At 38.4% G+C, this 20,739-nt stretch overlaps 1 protein-coding gene across 1 annotated transcript in view; it reads right to left on the bottom strand.

Annotated features, from left to right (window-relative positions):
- Nucleotides 1-20,739, bottom strand: part of CNTN3 (contactin 3) — a 207,538-nt gene that overhangs the window by 4,428 nt on the left and 182,371 nt on the right. Inside the window, exon 18 of the mRNA XM_065885516.1 lies at nucleotides 15,039-15,222. Coding sequence (XP_065741588.1) covers nucleotides 15,039-15,222 — 184 coding nt within the window. The remainder of the gene's footprint in view (nucleotides 1-15,038; nucleotides 15,223-20,739) is intronic.

The following is a 20,739-nucleotide window of genomic DNA, read 5'->3' as shown; positions in this document are numbered from 1 at the left end:
AAATTTCCTTTTACAAAGGCATTTCTGTAACATTGTGAGACAATTTGCTTTATCATATTCATCATATACTTTAGGGCATTTCTCACTTGTTGACATGGTCTCCTGGAAAACTTGTTGATAGTGGAGATAAAGAAATTCTTTTATCCACCACTAGAGGGATGCTTGTGATGGGCTAGGAAAGGCAGGCAGTGTGTCCTGTTTGACACATCCAGAGGCTGAGAGAAATTGCCAACTGAGCAGATTAAAGTTGCAGGAAATGAAGTGTGGATGATTTTAAAACCATCCATGTATGATGAGATGAGCAAAATAGGAGGCAATCAAAAATAAGGATTAGATTTATTCCCAAGAAGTAATAGCTATACACATGAAAAACTGCAGCACAGACTCTATATTTTACCTTCGTTTTCCAAGTTTAAATCAATTTTTGAGAAAAATAAGTCAAAACAATGAAACGTTAATGAGAGCTCCATTAGATAATTAATGAAACTCTCTGAGGTTTAAAAACTTGGATTCATAATTTAGCTCCCTCTCATGAACACTAGATGCCGGCCGGGGGAAGGCGGTTTGATAGCATTTGTCAAGAGCAACATAGGACACTGAAAATTCAGTTTCTTGTCAATTACAAAACAGCAAACATAATATTATCCATTTGGCAACATCACAACTGCCCAAAACAGTGTTGAAATATGTTGTACTTGTGGATTTAGCCACAGAATGTGATTTGGTTAACTGAATTTGTCATGGGAAAATGAAATAAAAGGTTGGCTAGGCTGAGAAATTTCTCAACATCACTGACTCATGCCATGAGGGAGAGACGGCTGGACTTACAGATGGGAAGAGGGCTCAGATACGTTCATGTGACTAATGATGCCAAACAAGATTGTATTCCCTGCAGATACTTTGGCTTACTGTCTGCTCTTTAACACAATTCTACATTGCCTTTAAAATTTGTGATCTGGTATTAACAGTGATTAGGTCAGCTCAGAGCACTCTTAAGCTGCAATGCTTAGATAACAAAACATAGATATGGCAGTGACTTAGGGCTGAAATACTAATGACTGTGTTTTGCGGGGCTCCATCCAAATGCTATGAACGCACAATTGTTAAAACAGTTTCCCAAAGTCTGTGATTTCCTGTGGCCCGGCGGCACCATAAAAGGACAGGTTCCATTTGAGGCAGCTCAGATAACATGCTTCAGCATGGTGTGTCCTGCCGAGAGGTGTGTGCTTGTAGATTATAGAAAACTTGAGTGATTTTGGTTGAATCACTTATTCCAACACTAGCCTTGCAAAAAAATTAACTGCAAGGTTAAAACTTGGGCTTATTTTGTATGAGTCCCAAGACAGATGAGAGTTCAGCCTGAATTGAATATTTTTTGAATGAACAAAAAGAAAAAAAAAAAAAAACAGGAAATGAGAAAGGGGAGAAAAATAAAAGCTTTGTTCTGGGTCTGATCACTATTATTTTCCATATCGGTGTTTCCAAGCCTCAGATAGTCACGTCCCGTTTTCATCATTTTTGCTATTTTTTAAAAAATGAACTTGACTTAAACATCAACTTTAGTCTTGTCCTAAACACTAATATGCACACAGTCGTGAGCCTTGGTATGCCTGTTACATTCCTATGGTACTCTATATAATAAATGAAGCATTATTAAATTTTCAAAAATATTTGTGGACTATTCTAAAATCATTTTTTATCGCTACTGGTAAGAATAACATCTTCTGGAAAATCCTAGATCAGATAGACTTTCCTTCCAAATTTAAAATCCTATTATTGTTAGCAACTAATGCCTATTAAAACCTATAATATATTAGGCAAGGTAGAATGTGGTTTCATATAATATAATTTACTTAATCCTCATTACACTGCATTATAATAAAGCCCATTTTGCTACATGGGTAATCTGGACCCAGAAAGTTTAAAAAGAAGATTGTACATTCATGTTCACAGCAGCATCATTCACAGCAGACAAAAGGTTGAATCAACCCAAGTGTCCATCAACAGGTGAATAATCAAAATGTGGTATATCCATACTAAGGAATACTATTCAGCCTTAAATAGGAAGGAAATTCCGACACATGCAACAACCTGGATGAACCTTGGGGAAATTATGCAAAGTGAAATAAGCCAGTCACAAAAAAGACAAATTTTCTGTAGGATTCCACATATACAAGGTAGCCAGAGTAGTCAATCCATGGAGACAGAACGTAGAATGGTGGTTGCCAGGGGTGGGGGAGGGGACAATGGGAGATGCTGTTTCACGGGTACAGAGTTTCAGTTTTGTAAGGTGAAAAGAGTTCTGGAGATCGGCTGCACAATAACCAAGCCCAACACTAAGGAACTGTACATTTAAAAATAGGTAAGATGGAAATTTTATGTCATGTGTATTTTTATCACAATTAAAAATTAAAAGATTAAAGACCTAAATGTAAGGCCAGAAAATATCAAACTCTTAGAGGCAAACATAGGCAGAACACTCTATGACATAAATCACAGCAAGATCCTTTTTGACCCACCTAGTAGAGAAATGGAAATAAAAATAAACAAATGGGACCTAATGAAACTTCAAAGCTTTTGCACAGCAAAGGAAACCATAAACAAGACCAAAAGACAACCCTCAGAATGGGAGAAAATATTTGCAAATGAAGCAACTGACAAAGGATTAATTTCCAAAATTTACAAGCAGCTCATGCAGCTCAATAACAAAAAACAAACAACCCAATCCAAAAATGGGCAGAAGGCCTAAATAGACATTTCTCCAAAGAAGATATACAGACTGCCAACAAACACATGAAAGAATGCTCAATATCATTAATCATTAGAGAAATGCAAATCAAAACTACAATGAGATATCATCTCACACCAGTCAGAATGGCCATCATCAAAAAATCTAGAAATAATAAATGCTGGAGAGGGTGTGGAGAAAAGGGAACACTCCTGCACTGCTGGCAGGAATGTGAATTGGTACAGCCACTATGGAGAACAGTATGGAGGTTCCTTCAAAAACCACAAATAGAACTACCATATGACCCAGCAATCCCACTACTGGGCATATACCCTGAGAAGACCATAATTCAAAGAGTCATGTACCAAAATGTTCATTGCAGCTCTATTTACAATAGCCCGGAGATGGAGACAACCTAAGTGCCCATCATCGGATGAATGCATAAAGAAGATGTGGCACATATACACAATGGAATATTACTCAGCCATAAAAAGAAACGAAATTGAGCTACTTGTAATGAGGTGGATAGACCTAGAGTCTGTCATACAGAGTGAAGTAAGTCAGAAAGAGAAAGACAAATACCATATGCTAACACATATATATGGAATTTAAGAAAAAAAATGGCATGAAGAATGTAGGGGTAAGACAGGAATAAAGACACAGACCTACTGGAGAACGGACTTGAGGATATGGGGAGGGGGAAGGGTGAGCTGTGACAAAGCGAGAGGGAGGCATGGACATATATACACTACCAAACATAAGGTAGATAGCTAGTGGGAAGCACCCACATAGCACAGGGAGATCAGCTCGGTGCTTTGTGACCGCCTGGAGGAGTGGGATAGGGAAGGTGGGAGGGAGGGAGATGCAAGAGGGAAGAGATATGGGAACATATGTATATGTATAACTGATTCACTTTGTTATAAAGCAGAAACTAACACACCATTGTAAAGCAATTATACCCCAATAAAAATGTTAAAAATAAAAAATTAAAAGCAAAGAACTTGCTAAGATGCACAGCTGGTAAGAGGTATCATGTGGATTCCAATCAGTTCCGGTTAATTCCAAAGTCTACGCTTCCCCTGTTATGTTGTAACTATCTGTGACTTCAGTTAACTCTTGAACCATTGACAAATGATTTGTCAATGATGTAAAAATGAATATTAAACATGTTCGTCTCAAAATATACTCAATTTTCACTTTCCTAGGACTGCTCTTCCTGACTTCTCAGACTAAACGTACAGTGGGGCCTCTTTTCATATACCAGGTTCCCTTTCTTCATCATTTTCAGCAAAGGTACATTTTACATTTATTTGTGGTTTTATGTTTATTATCCAATTTTCCTACTAATTCATAAGTGCCTTGCAGACAAAATGTCCTATATGGTCTCTGACATCGATAGGCCCATATACTAGTTTTTATTCACTAGCCTAATGTCTTGTTAAAGGTAGATATCAAATTAGATTTTGTATGTAACTGACTGCTCTTTTAATGCAAGAAACACAACCCAAGGATGAAGAAAACGCTTCTCTAGTGTTATCAAAAAATAAGTTTGATCTACTCCCTACATGTCCCTAAGGAATGATTCATGCAATGACAAAGTACACTGAATGGGGAAAGATTCAGGACAAGTATCAGCAGCAATTCACCATGGTGTCAGTGGGGTAACATTTGGCTGGTCACAGTTCTCAAATGTGGCACCTCAGAATTTAGAATGAATTTTCTAGCTCCATGGTTTTGAAAGTCCTCCAAGACACGTCCCAATAAATGCATAAATTTCACAAAGACAAAACTGGGACATTAACACTGACCATCAGCTTGAGAGCTTGAATATGGCTGATTATATTGAGGCTAAGACGATAAGGAACAAAACACAAAGAAAGAACAGAATAAGAAAGACAGCAGAACAACTAGTGTATTCATTCAATACTTAAATGATTTGTTTACTAAATATTTATGTTTTAAGTGTTAAGGGAAATATGCATAAAGAGGTGACAACATCTCGAGTAGATTTTGAAAGATGAATGTGAGTTTCACATGTAGAGGTTGGGGGGTGGTAACCCAGGCAGAGGGATGACACACGCCAAGGCACAGAGGCAGGAACTAGCATAGTGCCGTAGGGAGCTCAGTTCTGACGGGTTACAGGTAGGGATGATGGGAAGGAACTGCAAAGGCAGTTGGAGAGACAGGTAGCAGCCATATGCTTAAGAGTCTAGAAGGCCAAAGGAACTAGAAAAGGAATTTTTTGGGGCAGGCAATTGGCAGGGCACTGAAGAAGGATCAGATCTGTGATGCCATCAGGTCTGTGCTTTCACAGATCTTTGTGGGGACAGAGGGAGAAGATGGAGAATCTTGGTGGGAGCTCTGTAGGGAGTGCACTGCAGCACTTTGTATAAAAGATAATAAAGCTCCATATGCAAGTGATGGCAGTAGAGTTGGAGGGATGGAACAGACCTGGAATTCGTGAATAGGTCATGATGATGGAGGTCATACGGGTGGTGGTAATAAGAAGGCAGGCTAATTCTAGCTCGGCAGCCCGGGTGAATGACACACACCTTGGGGAACAATGTTTCTATCCGGAATTCCCTTTCAGTCACTACGTAATTAATAAGCATTTCGCATGTGTCAGGGATTCTCCTGAGTACAGTGAGCACAGAGATAAAGATGTTCTCTGACTTCTAATCATGGACCGCATTAGTGGTTCCCAGAGACCAGTACTTGGACAAATACGATGGTTTTAGGTGGATAACATTTTTCATTGTTTTAACTGTTAATTGATTCATAGATATAATTCTTTTGGATGAGGCCAATATTGGTACATCAGTGGTAATCTACTTTAAACACAATACATAGATTAAAATTAGGTTCTAAATAATGACACAGAAAATAGGGTGTTACACAAACATAAATAACTCAGATGCTTTCAGTAGCACACAGATGTCTGGTAAACACCCCAAAAAACACAGTCATAATTCAAACTGACTCTGACCTAAGGATATATTTACAGTAAATAACTCATCTTAAACTAAGTGATCAAGAACAGAATATCACTCTATTAATAACAGCCATCAACACTCTGGTTAGCTCACCGCAAAACTTATTTCTAGGTACACATTTTTCGCAAATCAAGTATGTTTATTTTTGCTATTCATTGTAGTTTTAAGTTGTAAACTTTTCTCTAAGTAACTGCTTTGCTTTCATTTTATAGGAAGAAAATTAAAACTACTATCTTGTAAGGAGAGAGTATTAGTCGTGTTCTGTTTATAGCAATGATACAAAGCCTTTTAAAATAAATATATTTAAGTATTAAAGTAAATACATTAGGGAAATAATAATCCAGGTTGTTAAGTATGTGGCTAAAATCTTGCAAGGATCATTCAGTGACTGGAGATTGCAAAACACTGGGCAAATTATGAATAAAGTAAACTTTGGTTATTGTATGATCCAAACTTCCCTTTAGTATCTTCATCCCTACTTTTGGTTTCCATCCTTACCAACCTTTAGTTACCTTGTATTAAGCCTTAAATGCCCTTCTTTTCTATCTTACTAATGTCAAACTTCAAATATTAATTCTTTCCTTCCACAAACTCTCTATAAAAACGATTTACCCTTGTGCACCAACAAACAGCAAGCTTGTATCACCACAGACAAGGTCTACCTAATATACTTAAGGCTTAGTGTACTAGAAGCAATGTGGCCACTTACAACTCACCTGTATTGATTTTAGTCCCTTAACCTAGCAGAAGCCACAGAGTCTCAACTGCAAAAGAAGGAAAACAGCTGGTAGAGCTGTTGCTGGATTAAAAAACACAAGATAGTGAAATGTTTATAACGGTAAAGCTTCACATCAGAGGGTGCAACCTGAAACTTCAGCTAGATCCAGCTTGCACATATTTTTGGTCTAACCCAAATACTGTATTTTAATTTTGTTTAGTTACCAACATTTAAAACTTGGGAGCTTTCATTTAAGTTCCAGATTTCTTGTGCAAAACTAGACGATCAAGAACACTGGTCCTACAATGATGGACAGAAAGCATGGGATGGAGCAACAAGAGACTGCCCCACATACGCACCGCTGCTCATTTAAACCTGCCTGGCCATTGAAGGCACTTGACTTTATCACTCCTCATTTTTTTTTTTTTTTGCGGTACGCGGGCCTCTCACTGTTGTGGCCTCTCCCGTTGCGGAGCACAGGCTCTGGACGCGCAGGCTCAGCGGCCATGGCTCACAGGCCCAGCCGCTCCGTGGCATGTGGGATCTTCCCGGACCGGGTGCAAACCCGTGTCCCCTGCATCGGCAGGCGGACTCTCAACCACTGAGCCACCAGGGAAGCCCTTACTCCTCTTTTTCAATAAAGAGTCATTTGGGGTAGTTTTTACATATTTTGAGGATATTTTATTGACATATTTATGTAAGTAACCTATCTGGATGGAATAAATTACCTTGTTAATTTTGTAAAGGCTTGAGGTAGATGCTGAAGGGATATGAAGGAGGAAGGTGCAAACAGTAAAGGCAGATGAAAGAACAACTCGCAGACCCCTAGGGATCTCTCAGGACCTGTGATTTATTCTTAGATCCTCTGGAAATATTTTTAAATGATCCTTATTATTGGCTGGTAGGATTGACTGTATTATTGTTTAAAAATACTTTGGGGTAGATTATTGGGGGTGTATTATTATTTAGTCTTTGCAAGTCTTCTGTCCTTCATCCTCCATGGAAAGATTACGCTTCCCTGCCTCACTCTCATTGACATTCAGCTTGGCCATGGGACTTGTGGTCCCATGCCTTTAGGAAGACATACTTCCCCTTCTCACTGGCATCTCACAGACATCAGGTTTTGTTATATGGCTTGTTTCAGCCAGTGGAATGTAAGCAAAAGCGAAATGACAGCTTTAAAAGCAACTGAAGAGCACGGTTCACCATTTTCCCTTTGCCATGAGACCAGCATGGCCCAGAGAGTGGCTGCTTCTTCAGTCAGGGTTCTGAAGTGAAGATGCAACTGGTCAGATCTGAATCGCACCTGTGATGGACATGTAGTATGAATGAGAAAGAAACACTTGTAGTTTAAAGCCTCTAGGTTTGGGAGTTTTGGATACTCTACCCATACTAGCCCAATCTGACTAATACAGCTATTAAACAGTAGCCTAAGCTTCAATGTAACACAATGAATTTTTGTAAAGGCATTGAGTCACATACTGAACTGGAAATGGTCAGGCGAGAGTTGACAGCATATCTTTTAGGACTTCCAGTTTCACTTTTCATGTTCTATGACGTTGGAAGCCCAACCCAGAAGGCTGGCTGAGTTCCACACCTTATGAGAATTAACTTGATATATGGTCTACATTTTGAAATGTTTTGTAAATCGTATCTCAACTTTCATATCCTGTAGATTTTTCCTCTGTCAACTTCTAGTGTGTTGACAGTACACTAAAATAGAAAAAAATGATAAAAACTAATTTAATTCTAGTAGAAGTGGCATATCACTATATTTATAGCGCAACACTAATTGACAGGCTGTAACATTATTTCAATAATTTCAAATGGTATGTGACAAGAATAATAGCACGTCGAAGGCTTTTATTATTACTGTCATTCTTTTAGCACCTATCCTGACATCCTCCATGTATCTGATTATCAGACTCCTCAACAATAGCCCTGTAGATTTTACTAAATCTACAGCCACTTGACTGCCAATAGGTGATTATTGCAAGGGTGTTGAACGGATGAAGCTGGGAATATAAGACATGTCTACCAATAGGAAAATGGCTAAATCCTGGTGCATTATCACAATGGAATGTTATACACACACTAACATATTTATGAAAATTATTAATGACCTGGGGAAAATTCTGATACCAGGTAACTAAATATATGGCATAACCTCCACTTTCTAAGAGAAACATTTTAGAGAACGTAAGTCTGGAAAGAAAGATAAACAATACTAACAATGGTCTTTCTGAGGGACAGGATTATGGGTGATTATTTTCCCCTAATTTCAGCAGTGAATACATTTTCCTTTACATATAAAAAGTAGAGGTTGTTAAAATAAAGAATATTACTGTCCAGAATTTTCAGTAGTGATATCTTCACAGTGCTGAGAGTGAAGTTGGCACTGACTTTCAAAATATGGAATTTTAAGAAAATATATTTGCCGTGACTTAATTATGTAAAACTCAAAGGATTTCTCGACTCCCTGATGGTAATGAGCTGACTTACATGATAAGTGGTAGCTTGAAGGTACACTTTCCACTTGGACTTCGCTTGAGTTAAACATCAACATTTGTCATGAAACAGCTTAAATATTTGACACTGTGCAGAAAACAAGTTACCAAAAGCCACTTTTTCCCAAATAATGAGATATACTCGTCTTGACATCACTGAAGTTATTATAAATTAAGTTATCATAAGACATTGACTCAATTTTAAAAAACAAGACAAAAACATGTGCTTCTTAACGCATCTAAAACTCAGAAAAGACCTTACTTGGGGTCTAATCTAGAATGTCAGGGAAGAAAGCCTTTCTTCAATTTTAAATGAATGGGAATTCCCGTGACCAAAATCTCTCCTTCTTTGGATAATAACAACATGAAAATCTGTAACCTATAGTAAGAACATTTACAAGCTTCCAAAGAATTCATGGGCAAGGTAGACAAAAGTACCAAAGCTCCTACAAACTAAAGTTCATAAGGTTTATACATTTGGCCAAAGTAAGTATTTGTTTCTCTACTAGCTGAAACTTCCTAATTGGATTCTGATTACATTCAATATTATACTGCTATCTTGCTTCAGAGCTTACAAAATCAGAGATCACTTTCTGGAAGTCCACAGACAGGAAAAGAAAACCCTTCTAAATCTGAAGAATGTACATTATTAGTAAACAGTGTATTCTAATGTTGTATGTGTGATTTGTGGTGTATCAAACACAAACACGAGTGGGTGACATATATCTGTGGTATGTGACACACAGAAAAGCCAACAAAGTCACCTAGGGAGGAATTAATTCCTTTTTAGTCTTCCCATTAGTTTCAAGAGAAAGCTGGATTTGGGGGCTACTAGCTCTTTCATATCCCTTCAGTGCTAACATCACAAACAAAGAGGAAGCAGGTTCAGTTGTCTCAATAGGCAAGACCACGTTGCTAATATTTAAAATGGAGAACAGCTTATTTTTTCATTATATTTACTATTATTGGCATTGTTCATTGTTTAATTATTACTTTGTTAACATCTACTTATGGCAATGATACTGGTTTTCATACTCAGGAAATTAGTTTCCATTTCCTTTAGGTTTATGTAAGTAAAAATGGTAAGTTAGTTTTTAAGAAAAAATACTAGGTACACATTAGCAGAGAAGGCCCACAGAAATGGCAAAAATTGAGAAGGCAGATCACCATCTAAAATTTGGGAAACCTTGTACTGATATGTACCTGACGCTTAACTTAGAGTGGATGATTATATAATGAAATCGTACCTTTGAAAACTTGAAAACTTCTACATTAGGTGTTTGAGGCAGAAATATTCATTTTATCAAAAACCTCTGAAATATTGACTCACATTGTTTCAGGGCTTGTTTTATTCACCTTTCCTTTTCATTTCCTGAGGACACACTTAATTGGTTTCCTTAAATTCAGACAATTAATTCTGGCTCAACCTACATGGATGAACATTCCACTTGGAAATGCAAACACTCAAGTGAAAAAACTGATTTCACCATTTAATATCACTATTTTCTCAAGTAGATACTCATGTATAATCATTGGTGAAGGCACTAAAAAATAGGATTCTCTTGTTCTAGGGGAGAATCTGGGCATGTGATGCAGGCCAGGCCAATCTAGGGTTTCCACCTACTTGCCACAAAACCTGGCTCTAGAAGAGCCAAGACCCCTCCTTGGCTCTGAGTGGAGGGATGAGGAAGGAGCTGACCCTTTTCCCAGCATGTTTAGTTGACAGGAATAGGCTTTGAGGTGCTTAATGGCAATACTGTTACTCTGAAGAGGGGATCTGGTGAGAATGACGCCACCATGGAACAGAGCCAAGAGATGAAGACATTCCTGATTGTTTAATAAATACTTACAGGGCACCAACTGTGAGTACTGAGACACTGAAGATAGAGCTCTGGGGATAGAGTAATGAGGAAAACAGGCAAAATCTCTGCCCTGAAGGAGTCTGGCCTTCAGTCAAAGCAGGCTGGTGAGACAACAATAAAATAATTATGAACATGCTATAGCATGGGTGGTGGCTCTAAGAGCGATGCCCAAGAATAAAGCAGCAAAGGAGACAGCGAGTGTCGGGAAAGGAGGGGCTGTACTTTTACATATGGCGGTCAGGTGGCACTGAGGTTACATGTGAGCATGGGGGAGAGGCCCACTTGGGCATCTGGAGGAACAGCCTTCGGGGGAGAGGGAACAGCAAACGCAGAGCCCCTGAAAGGAAAGTGGAAGGAGCGGGTAGAAAATAGGAAATGAGTCTAAGTAGGATTTCAGGATGGACTGTAAAGGCCTTGTTGGGCATTTTAAGGATTTAGCATTTATCTGCAGTGGGATGGGAAGTGATTGGAAGGTTCTGAGCAGAGAAGCAACATCATCACTACCACTCTGGCCTAAGGGAGACAAAGGCAGATGGGCTGAATGATAAAGGGCCACTGCCCTGATCCATGTGAGGGTTGTACCAGGGCGACTGCCATGAATGCCTTAAGAAGCGGCAGATTCTTGTAGCAGGCAGATTCTGGACCAGGTGCAGGGCATAAGAGAAACAGAAGAGTCGAGGATGACCCCCAAATTTTTGTGGCTCAGCGACTGCAATAACGGGATTGAATTTACCAAGATGGGGAATATTGATAGGGTAGAAGGGCCAGGTTTTAAATGGGGTGGATGATTTAAAGAACTTAGTTTTAGAAATAATCAATTTGAGATGTCAGGTGATTGTTGAGGATGTTGAGTGCTAAATTTATCCATACTGAGAGCCACGATTACCACTTGACTTTTCAGTCATTCAAAGCAGAATATTTGCCCTCCACATTCTTCCTTGCAATCTCCGAACATAAACTTCTCAGTATGTTTCCTTTTAGAAGCCGTTCCATTTCGTCATTTATATGCTATCTGCAATTTCTCCTCATCAGTGCCTTTAGATAAAAGATGTTCTTAAGAGTTAGCTCTCTTTGGGTTGCAAGTAACAAAAATCCCTCTTTGATTACTTAAAGAGGCTAATTAGTGTTTAACTTAGAAATGCTTTAAAAAAACACGAGTATTTGGATATCAAAACTTAAGTGTTTAATGGAAGCTACAGTCCTTAACCTGAGAATCCTTGTATTATTTACATTAATCAAAAATATCACCCAAGATCTGTATGGATGTAAAGCCTCGCATACAGAATTCCATGATTACAAGTACATGAAACTTGCACATTTTAAGTAAGATGGTGAAGGACTCCAGTAAGTGTTCTGAACTCACCATGTTCAGTCAAGAGGAAGTATACGGGATTAATAATAGTACTTCAGGCTGGCCTGCTTCTTTAGATTTCATTCATCCATCTAGCTACCCACTAAACATTTAATGAGTGGCTCCCAGTGCTAGGCTGGGCACTGGGGCTGAGTGAACAGACACAGAGGGACTCTTTCCCCATAAAGTTTACAATCCAGAGGGGAAGACAGATAGCAAGCAAAGACTCAAAGATGTTCTCTTCGTTCTTTATGCCTGAAGCGTGACAATAATTCTCTTCATAGTGATACTCACAAAAGCCTTATTAAAATTCGTAACTAGGATTTGAAGCTAACACCGTGTCAAACGTTAGTATGACTATTAAGAGCTGCCAGTAAAATAATATTAGAAATAGTTTTCAAAGATTGTCTTACTTGTATTTTGGTACATTAGAAAAATTATGAATGTAAAATTTAAAACTTAACAATGGTCTTTATACACAATCTTAGAATAGTTAGGGATTTTAATTATCTCTATGAATTTCCCACTCAAAGTAGGAAACCTTTCTTTAATAACACCTACAGCCCCACATGCAGACTCCAGTTAAATTGGGGCGATAGGAACGTATCATTTGCAGGGGGGATTTTGTTCAATTACTGGAATTCCCATGAGACTCCAGGTCCATGAGCACAGAAGTCCTGTCTATCTTTGATCACCTTACCTGCTTCCTAAACACAGAGTAAAAACCCAATAAATACCGGTGTTATATACGACATGAACATTCGAATCATATGGTTGAAAGAGAGGCTAGCACAGTGGTTAAGACTATGTCTGGATTTGTATGGCTCTCTTGCTACTTACTCTGTGATCTCAGGAAAGTTATATAACCTCTATGTGCTTCCACATCGTCTCTAAAGTGAGACTACTAATAGTCTCCAAGTCACGGTGCTGCTGTGAGAATTAAGAATCAATACATGAAACATACTTAGAACAGAGACTGGAAATTGCTCTGTAAGTGTTAGTCATTAAAATCATAATCACCATCATTACTGTAACCTGCAAATTCCTACTTTAGATTGGGTATTTATATGCTATCTTTAAATTTTAAAGGGTTGTGCTTTTTTATAATTCTATTTCACTCACTGTACAGTACCATGAAATTCCTATTGATTTATAATCAATCTCTTCCTTCTGTCTAACCAATCCACTAAGCTCTTCACTGGTTTCATGATGATGTCACACAGTCTTTTACAATCGTAATTTCTTAGCGAGTAATCACATCAATTATTAAGTCGGAGGAAAGAGCCAGATAACCTTGTATACATGCATCAGTGCAATCAGAATTTTTCACTGATGCTGTGCTTTGAACATATAATAATTATGTATATTTAAATCTTACTAATTCAGAAGCGCTACTGGGAATACCAAATATATTTAGCGAAAAGTTCTAAACGCAGAATATATTCAGTTTATTGGCAAACCGACACGCTCCTTGGTCTAACCCCAACCATGTGTTATAAGAGATGGCGTCAGGCTTCTCCTAATAATTAGTGAAGGATAATTAATTACCACATTAGTTGGTTGCTTGTAAATCTATGCTACTTAAAGGGATTAAAATGTTTGGTTGCTAAACTTTCTCTCCAAATTCTCTTTTCAATAGATAAATACAAAGGTAAAAATATGAACTTTCCTGATCAAATGAACACTGGTTAATGAAAATCCATAGTAGAATTGTGTTTTATATATAGTTTAACTTACCCATAAATAACACTAGTAATAAAATTAGATTTTATACTTAGCAATTTTAGCCAGCCAACTGCACGTTCTCACGAAAGTTTGGGAATTATATACGGAAACAGAAATGCATTAATGAAATTGGCAGTCAAACACAATAACTGTCTCATTCCCATATAGGGCCAGTTAACAAAACATTTTTACTGGGTTAATTAATTTTGAAAATAAATTAAGAAGAAAAATTGTTTTACTGCACCATTGTTTTAAAATTAAAGTTAATCCTGTCATGCCCACATTCCTCATCTTTCAAAAAGAAGTAAAAACGACACCTACCTCATGTGGTAGGTATGAAGTTTAGGTGTGGGAATACATGTAAAGCATGTGAACATAAAATGTTCTAATTGCTATTAGCTACGATGATGATGCCAAGAGTAATTCAAATGGTTGCATTGTGAGAAAGTAGCAATACAATACAGTAACTAGATATACACTGGTGTTATCAGTTTCATGGAAATATATGTGAAAGACTACAAGATTGCAAATCACTGATTTTTCTGTAGCCTAATTTAAAGCCAGGTTAGTATACAGCTCATAATTGGTGCTTGTGAATGTATCTGTGAATAACAGCTAACAAAGACTCAGCTTTGAAGGCAACACTGACTGACATCTCTGGTCAGAGTTTTAGAAATATCTATATATTCACGTGGAGCAACATCTTTGGCTGGTAACCTTTTATTGTACATTGCCCTCTTTCGAATAAGTAGGAAAGAAAAGAAGAAAAACATCACTCTTGATTCTTTGGCCTGAACTTTAAGTTATTCATGCTTATCAAAAATCCTCAAGCTTTGGAGAACTAAAAATACATGAAATAAACCAATTAGCTTGATCACATTTTAAAAGAAAAGTGGATGGACGTGACTAAACATCCCACTCTAAAATTTTTCAAAAGATGCGCATTCGTTTTCACATGGGGTTTCTAACTGAAGATTTAGGGGTATCAGGAAGACATGTATGTGTGCCTCTGAGTTTACAAGGGATTGGAGTTGGGTTTACGTCATTCATTGGGCTTACTGACTTGTGTTGTCCATCTAAAATGATAAAGAAGGCTACCATTTTAAATGCAAAGTATTTTTTTGACGTTAAAAAAAAAATTACAAGATACATACGAGTTTTCTTGGTGGTTGCATTAACTGTGGCACTAAAGGGACCGGTACCAGCGCTGTTGAAAGCCCGGACAGCCGTGTAATATTCCAAGTTGCTGTTCAAGCCATGGAGTCTGGCCGATGTCACATTTCCTGCCACTTTCAGTTTGCTCGATGATCCCTCTTCTCCATTATTCCAATACCGCACCTGGTGGACAGAAAACATAAAAGATGAGAAGGACTGACAAAACAGCATCCTTTAAATTAAGTGATTTTTATTAAAATGGGCACTGTAATTTATTTACTTTACCATTTGTTCCACAAGTAGTTTTTAAGGACCTACTATGTGATAGGTGCTGCATTAGGCTCTGGGCCACAGACGTGAAAGAAAAGGGACTCCTGGGGGAGACAGGTAATAAGTACACAAATAAACCAGATAAATTCAAAGATAGTAAGTGCTACATGCTACTAGCCCATAGCCTTATAAATGGGAAAATGAAGGGGAAAAAATCTGCATTTCTAAGACAGTGAGCTGCTTCTCCTTCCCAGACCCTAATCAACCTGGCTCAGGCTCAACGCTGGAAGGCTGACAGCTATGCTTAAACTCTGACGGATGGTGAAGATGCTTTCTGTGAAGAAAGGGACCTGTCAGAGCAAAGACCACTGAAAAGCCAGCTGGCCACTGGCTCGTCCTACAGTGATGGCCAAGTGTCACCAAGACCCCTGAGTAGGCAGAGCTGCTGCAGAGAACAGGAAGGCAGGTAACATAGGTTAATATATGGATATATTGAAATGTTTTACTTGTATTTCATTATTGTGAATTGTGCAAAATGATCTGAGACTGCTTATAAAGATATATACGTTTACAGTATAAAAATATAAAAATGTTTTGAGAGTATTTGACAAAATAAAGAAATAAAAGTAGAAAAATACAATAAGAAGACATGTTCCCCAGTGAACTCCAATTTATGCTATAAAGTCCTACTATGCTTTGCTAGACAGTTTGGATCCTTCATAAAATAAAAACAGCAACAAAACTACCAAACAAATGGCTCATGAAAAGTGCAACTATTCCTCGTGCTGAGACCAGATATCACCATCTGACCATCTAAAGCAGGGGTTGGACATGTAACACAAATACATAAAGCAGACTGAGTACATATTTTTTATTTTCCTAAAGAAACAGGCACTTGGGGCTCCCCTGATGGCGCAGTGGTTAAGAATCCGCCTGCCAACACAGGAGACGCAGGTTCGAGCCCTGGTCCAGGAAGATCCCACATGCCGTAGAGCAACTAAGCCCGTGTGCCACAACTACTGAGCCCGCGTGCCACAACTACTGAAGCCTGGGAGCCTAGAGCCCGTGCTCCACAGCAAGAGAAGTCACTGAAATGAGAAGCCTGCTTACCGCAGGTAGAGAAAGCCTGCGCACGGCAACGAAGACCCAACACAGCCAAAAATAAATAAATGAATAAATTTATTAAAAATAACAAAGAAAGAAATAGGCACTTTCCTGTTTTTCTTGCAGTCTTTGCCCTTTTGGTTTGACTTTCATTTATCTACTTCGATAGCAAAATATGAAAACAGGAAACCATTTCTATAATTTCTGTAAGTAAACGGCTGCTTGAGCACAATGAAAACGGCAATCGATGCTCAGCCATCAGAGTCATGAAGGCAGTAGAGACGTGTGGGAACTGCGGCAAAGGAGACAGGCACGTTCCATCTTCGTAATGGAGCCTCTACGCAGCTCTGGTCGATGCGGGGAAGATGGACCCAGTGTTTACAGGTCACTTTTTAAAAGAAAGCAAAAATCCTGATTTTAATGTGAAATGTCCCAAATTTAGAGTTGGCCCCATTTGTCTGTGGGCTAAACAAAACGTGTTTATGGGTTGCATAGGGTAAACCCATTTCAGGCCTCTGAGAAAAATACACCTAAAGTTACTTTAAAAAAATGAGCAACTATAAAATTATTTCTTTAAAAAAGATTAACAGCAAAATATAAAATCTCAGGTTTTTCGATAATAATCCCAAATTAGCATATTAATATCATGCAAGATCAATATTTTCCCTATATATGTGCATGTATATATGTGTGTGTACATTATACATGTATATTTATATTGATATCAAGGCCCCCTTAAATTCATGCAAAATGCTGGGCTCATGTATGTGTATATGTGCGTTTTCCCTGGAAAGAAGTTATTACTTTTCAGAAAAACCTTGAAAGGAGGATGTAAACCCAAATAATCAGGACTGAACTGAATATGCACCTCCTACAGCTTTAAAGCATCGAATATAAATTAGCAAAACACATCCACAGATATGACAGATACCATTTACCATTATCAAAGAAAACCACATAGGTTTTATTCACTAATTAAGGATAACATGCCAAACGGTCTTTTATAAAGCCACACCCCGCAAATTGTTAATGGATACCGAAAACTCACAAACATTCTAAATCCACCAGCTGTAAACAGCGGAGGTACTGCTTAGGTTTAGATGACCACCATGAGAAGACGCTCCCTGCTCTTTAAAACACTGTCTAGTTATGAAACTAAGAATGACACATAATCGATAATTATAATAAAACACTGTAGTCAGCCCGAAAACTTGTGGCCTAGGAAAGAGCACAGACTGGGAAAAAGATCACATAATTATGAGCTTTAATAATTGTCACTCAACACATGGAATGACAAAGGCAGGGAGAACTCAAGTAACTCAATCAAGATCATCCTGTGATACACACTGGCCTCTTAGGTTTCCATCCATGCGCCATTCTTTCTGTATTCAAATTACTTCAATATAAGTTGCCTAAGAAATCATTCCTTAGGAGACTGATTTAAAGAAGAAATAAAAATAATTTTCAATTAGCATATGGATTATCTTTTATAAATCAGTTCATAGAAGGTGTCTGAAAGCTCTTGATAGCAGTTTGTTTCTGAAGTACTTTAACCAATCTCCATGTATCAGAATGAGAGATTTATTTTTAGATATTAGTCTCTGACAGGTATTAGAAATATTTAATCATAGAGAAAATTTAGTGCCAAAATTGAGCATGATATTAGTTCAAACTTATTATATAATCTTCTTAAATAGCTTTACTTTAAAAGTTGAATAAATATGCATATAACTAAAGCATAAAGAAATAAAGCAGTGACATATATTTCCAAGTAATAGTTATGTTCTATAAAAATTTTGTTCAAAAATATTTATACAAGGATAGATATTTTTTATTATGTAAGTAATAAATCAGTTATGTTCTATAAAATTTTGTTCAAAAATATTTATATGAGGATAGTCTTTTTTTTTTTTTAAATAGAGGAAAAAGCCAAGAAGAAAAGACACCATTTTTCCTCTCAGTTGTGTTCTGGGTTTAAATGGTAAAAGTTCTACACTTGAGAGGACAGAATATAACTCCACACTAATATGGATTTTATAGGCACAACCACAATACAGGGATGAAGAAAGGAAACGTGTCCAGGCTGAAGGAACAAACTCTGAAAATATAGTTGTGCAGAAAAGAGTTAATATAACATTGTCAGAACATGAAGGCAGCATCTACAAAAGATGAGCAGAGAGAGAACTATTACAAAGCACATGAGGAACCCTGCTAACAAGAAAGAAAGTCAGCAGACTGGACCACAGGGGATTGCCTATTATACGTTTAGGTGACATGGATCTTAAAATAAGTATATTTAAAATGTTCAAATTTACCAGAGAAGGGACTAAATTTATAATGCAAGAATAGGAGACGAAGAAAAAAGATGGGGCGAATCTAAAAAATATCAAGTAGAATTCTGACACCTGAAAAATACAATAGTAAAAAAGAAATCAGTGCTAGGATTGAGCTGAAGACCGCAAGGTAGAAGACAGAATGAATAAATCCAGAACACGGAGAAGGAAAGAAAAATTATGAAAGCCAAGTTAAGAAACACTGAGGATGAATGACATTTTCCAACCAGAGTTCCAGAAGGAGAGGTTAAGGAAAAGGCAACAATAAAAGAGAAAATGTCTCAGAATTTTCCAGAGCTGAAGAAACGCAGATATTTTCATGTTGTAGATTCACTCTGAGTTCAGAGGGAGGAAAAATAAAAGGTAAATCAACTCCAAAGGAGAAGGTGGTTAAGACTGAATTGTGGCTCTCAACATTTTTTTTCATCACCCAGCCTGAGAGACACAGGCCACTCTCTCCATCAGTAGCGGGTCACCCTGCCTTGGTTTGCTAGTGCGAGTGTGCGGCAGTGCCAGCAACTGCATCCCTTGGCACAGAAAACAGCAGGAGGCGCGGATGCTAAGGTGGACTCATGTTCTGGAGGCAGGTTTGTCTTGGTCATCACCATAGCTCTGCCGCTTGGGTCCAAGCTTGTACACGCTAAGTACCCAATATTGGTGAATTCTTGAATGACTTAAACACAGACAGTTTAAAAATGCCTCCCTTCTTCCCACCACAGAGACACATAGAAATATGTATTTGGTCTCTGCACCAGCTCCCCCCAAACCCGTGGAATCTCAGAAGTGGTAAGTGTGGGTTTTTTTGGTTTTTTTTGGTTTTTTTGCAGTACGCGGGCCTCTCACTGCTGTGGCCTCTCACGTTGCGGAGCACAGGCTCCGGACGTGCAGGCCCAGTGGCCATGGCTCAGGGGCCCAGCCGCTCCGTGGCATGTGGGATCTTTCCGGACCGGGGCACGAACCCGTGTCCCCTGCATCGGCAGGCGGACTCTCAACCACTGAGCCACCAGGGAAGCCACGGTAAGTGTCTTTTGTATGCTAATGAGACATCTGGTGGCTGCGGTCTCCTGGGTACCTTCGGGATGGAGACTGGTTGCCAGGGTAACCAACCTTGTGATTAGAGGGTTGGAACTTTCAGGTCCACCTCCTGACACAAGGCTGGAGGTTGATTTAATTTGGTTAACTAACGGTCAATGATTTAACCAATCGTTCCTATGCAGTGAAGCCTCCATTAAAAAAAAACCTAACTGAAGCGGTTTGAAGGGCTTCCAAGTAAGTGAACACACTGAGGTGCTGGGAGAGTGGAGGGCATGCAGAGGGCATGGAAGCTCTGTGCCCCTTCCCACATACCTTGCCCTACACCCCTCTTCCGTTTAGCTGTTGCTGAGTTGTATCCTTTACAATAAATGGAGAATGGTAAGTAAAGTGCGTTCCTGAGTTTTGTGAGCCATTCTAGCAAGTTATCAAACCCAAGGAGGGGGTTGTGGAAACCCCTCAGTTGGTCAGTGGAGGGCTGGACTTGTGACTAGCATCTGATGTTTGTGTGTGTGTGGTGGGGGGGGCAGGGCAGTCTTGTGGGACTGAACCCTCAATTTGTAGGATCTGAAGCTAACTCTAGGTACAGAGGATCAAAATTGAATTGAATTTTAGGACCCCCAGCTGGTGTCAGAGAACTGGTTGGTGTAGAGAAAAAACCCCACATTTTTGGTGTCAGAACTGTTTTGTGGATAGAGCAGAGAGGAAGATTTTTTTCCCCTTAATTCACCAAGCTAGTTACTCAAGTCCTAATATTCTATGTGCCTATGAAACACTGGGACTCCAATTTCTTGATAATAATTTTTTCTTCAGAACCTTAATACCCTTTCACAAGCTAATATATTTTTATCTCGGTAAGTAAACAGAAATAAACTTGAGGAATGTCAGGATTTAAAATGCTATCTCTATTTCTGCAAGTAATTTGGTTATTCCAAAAACGAATGCCCCTGCTGTGAGGAGT

This window comes from Phocoena phocoena, chromosome 10 (genome assembly GCF_963924675.1).
Source record: "Phocoena phocoena chromosome 10, mPhoPho1.1, whole genome shotgun sequence".
NCBI lineage: Eukaryota > Metazoa > Chordata > Mammalia > Artiodactyla > Phocoenidae > Phocoena > Phocoena phocoena.
The sequence above is the reverse complement of the archived record's forward strand: the minus strand, read 5'-3'. Positions and strand labels throughout refer to the sequence as shown.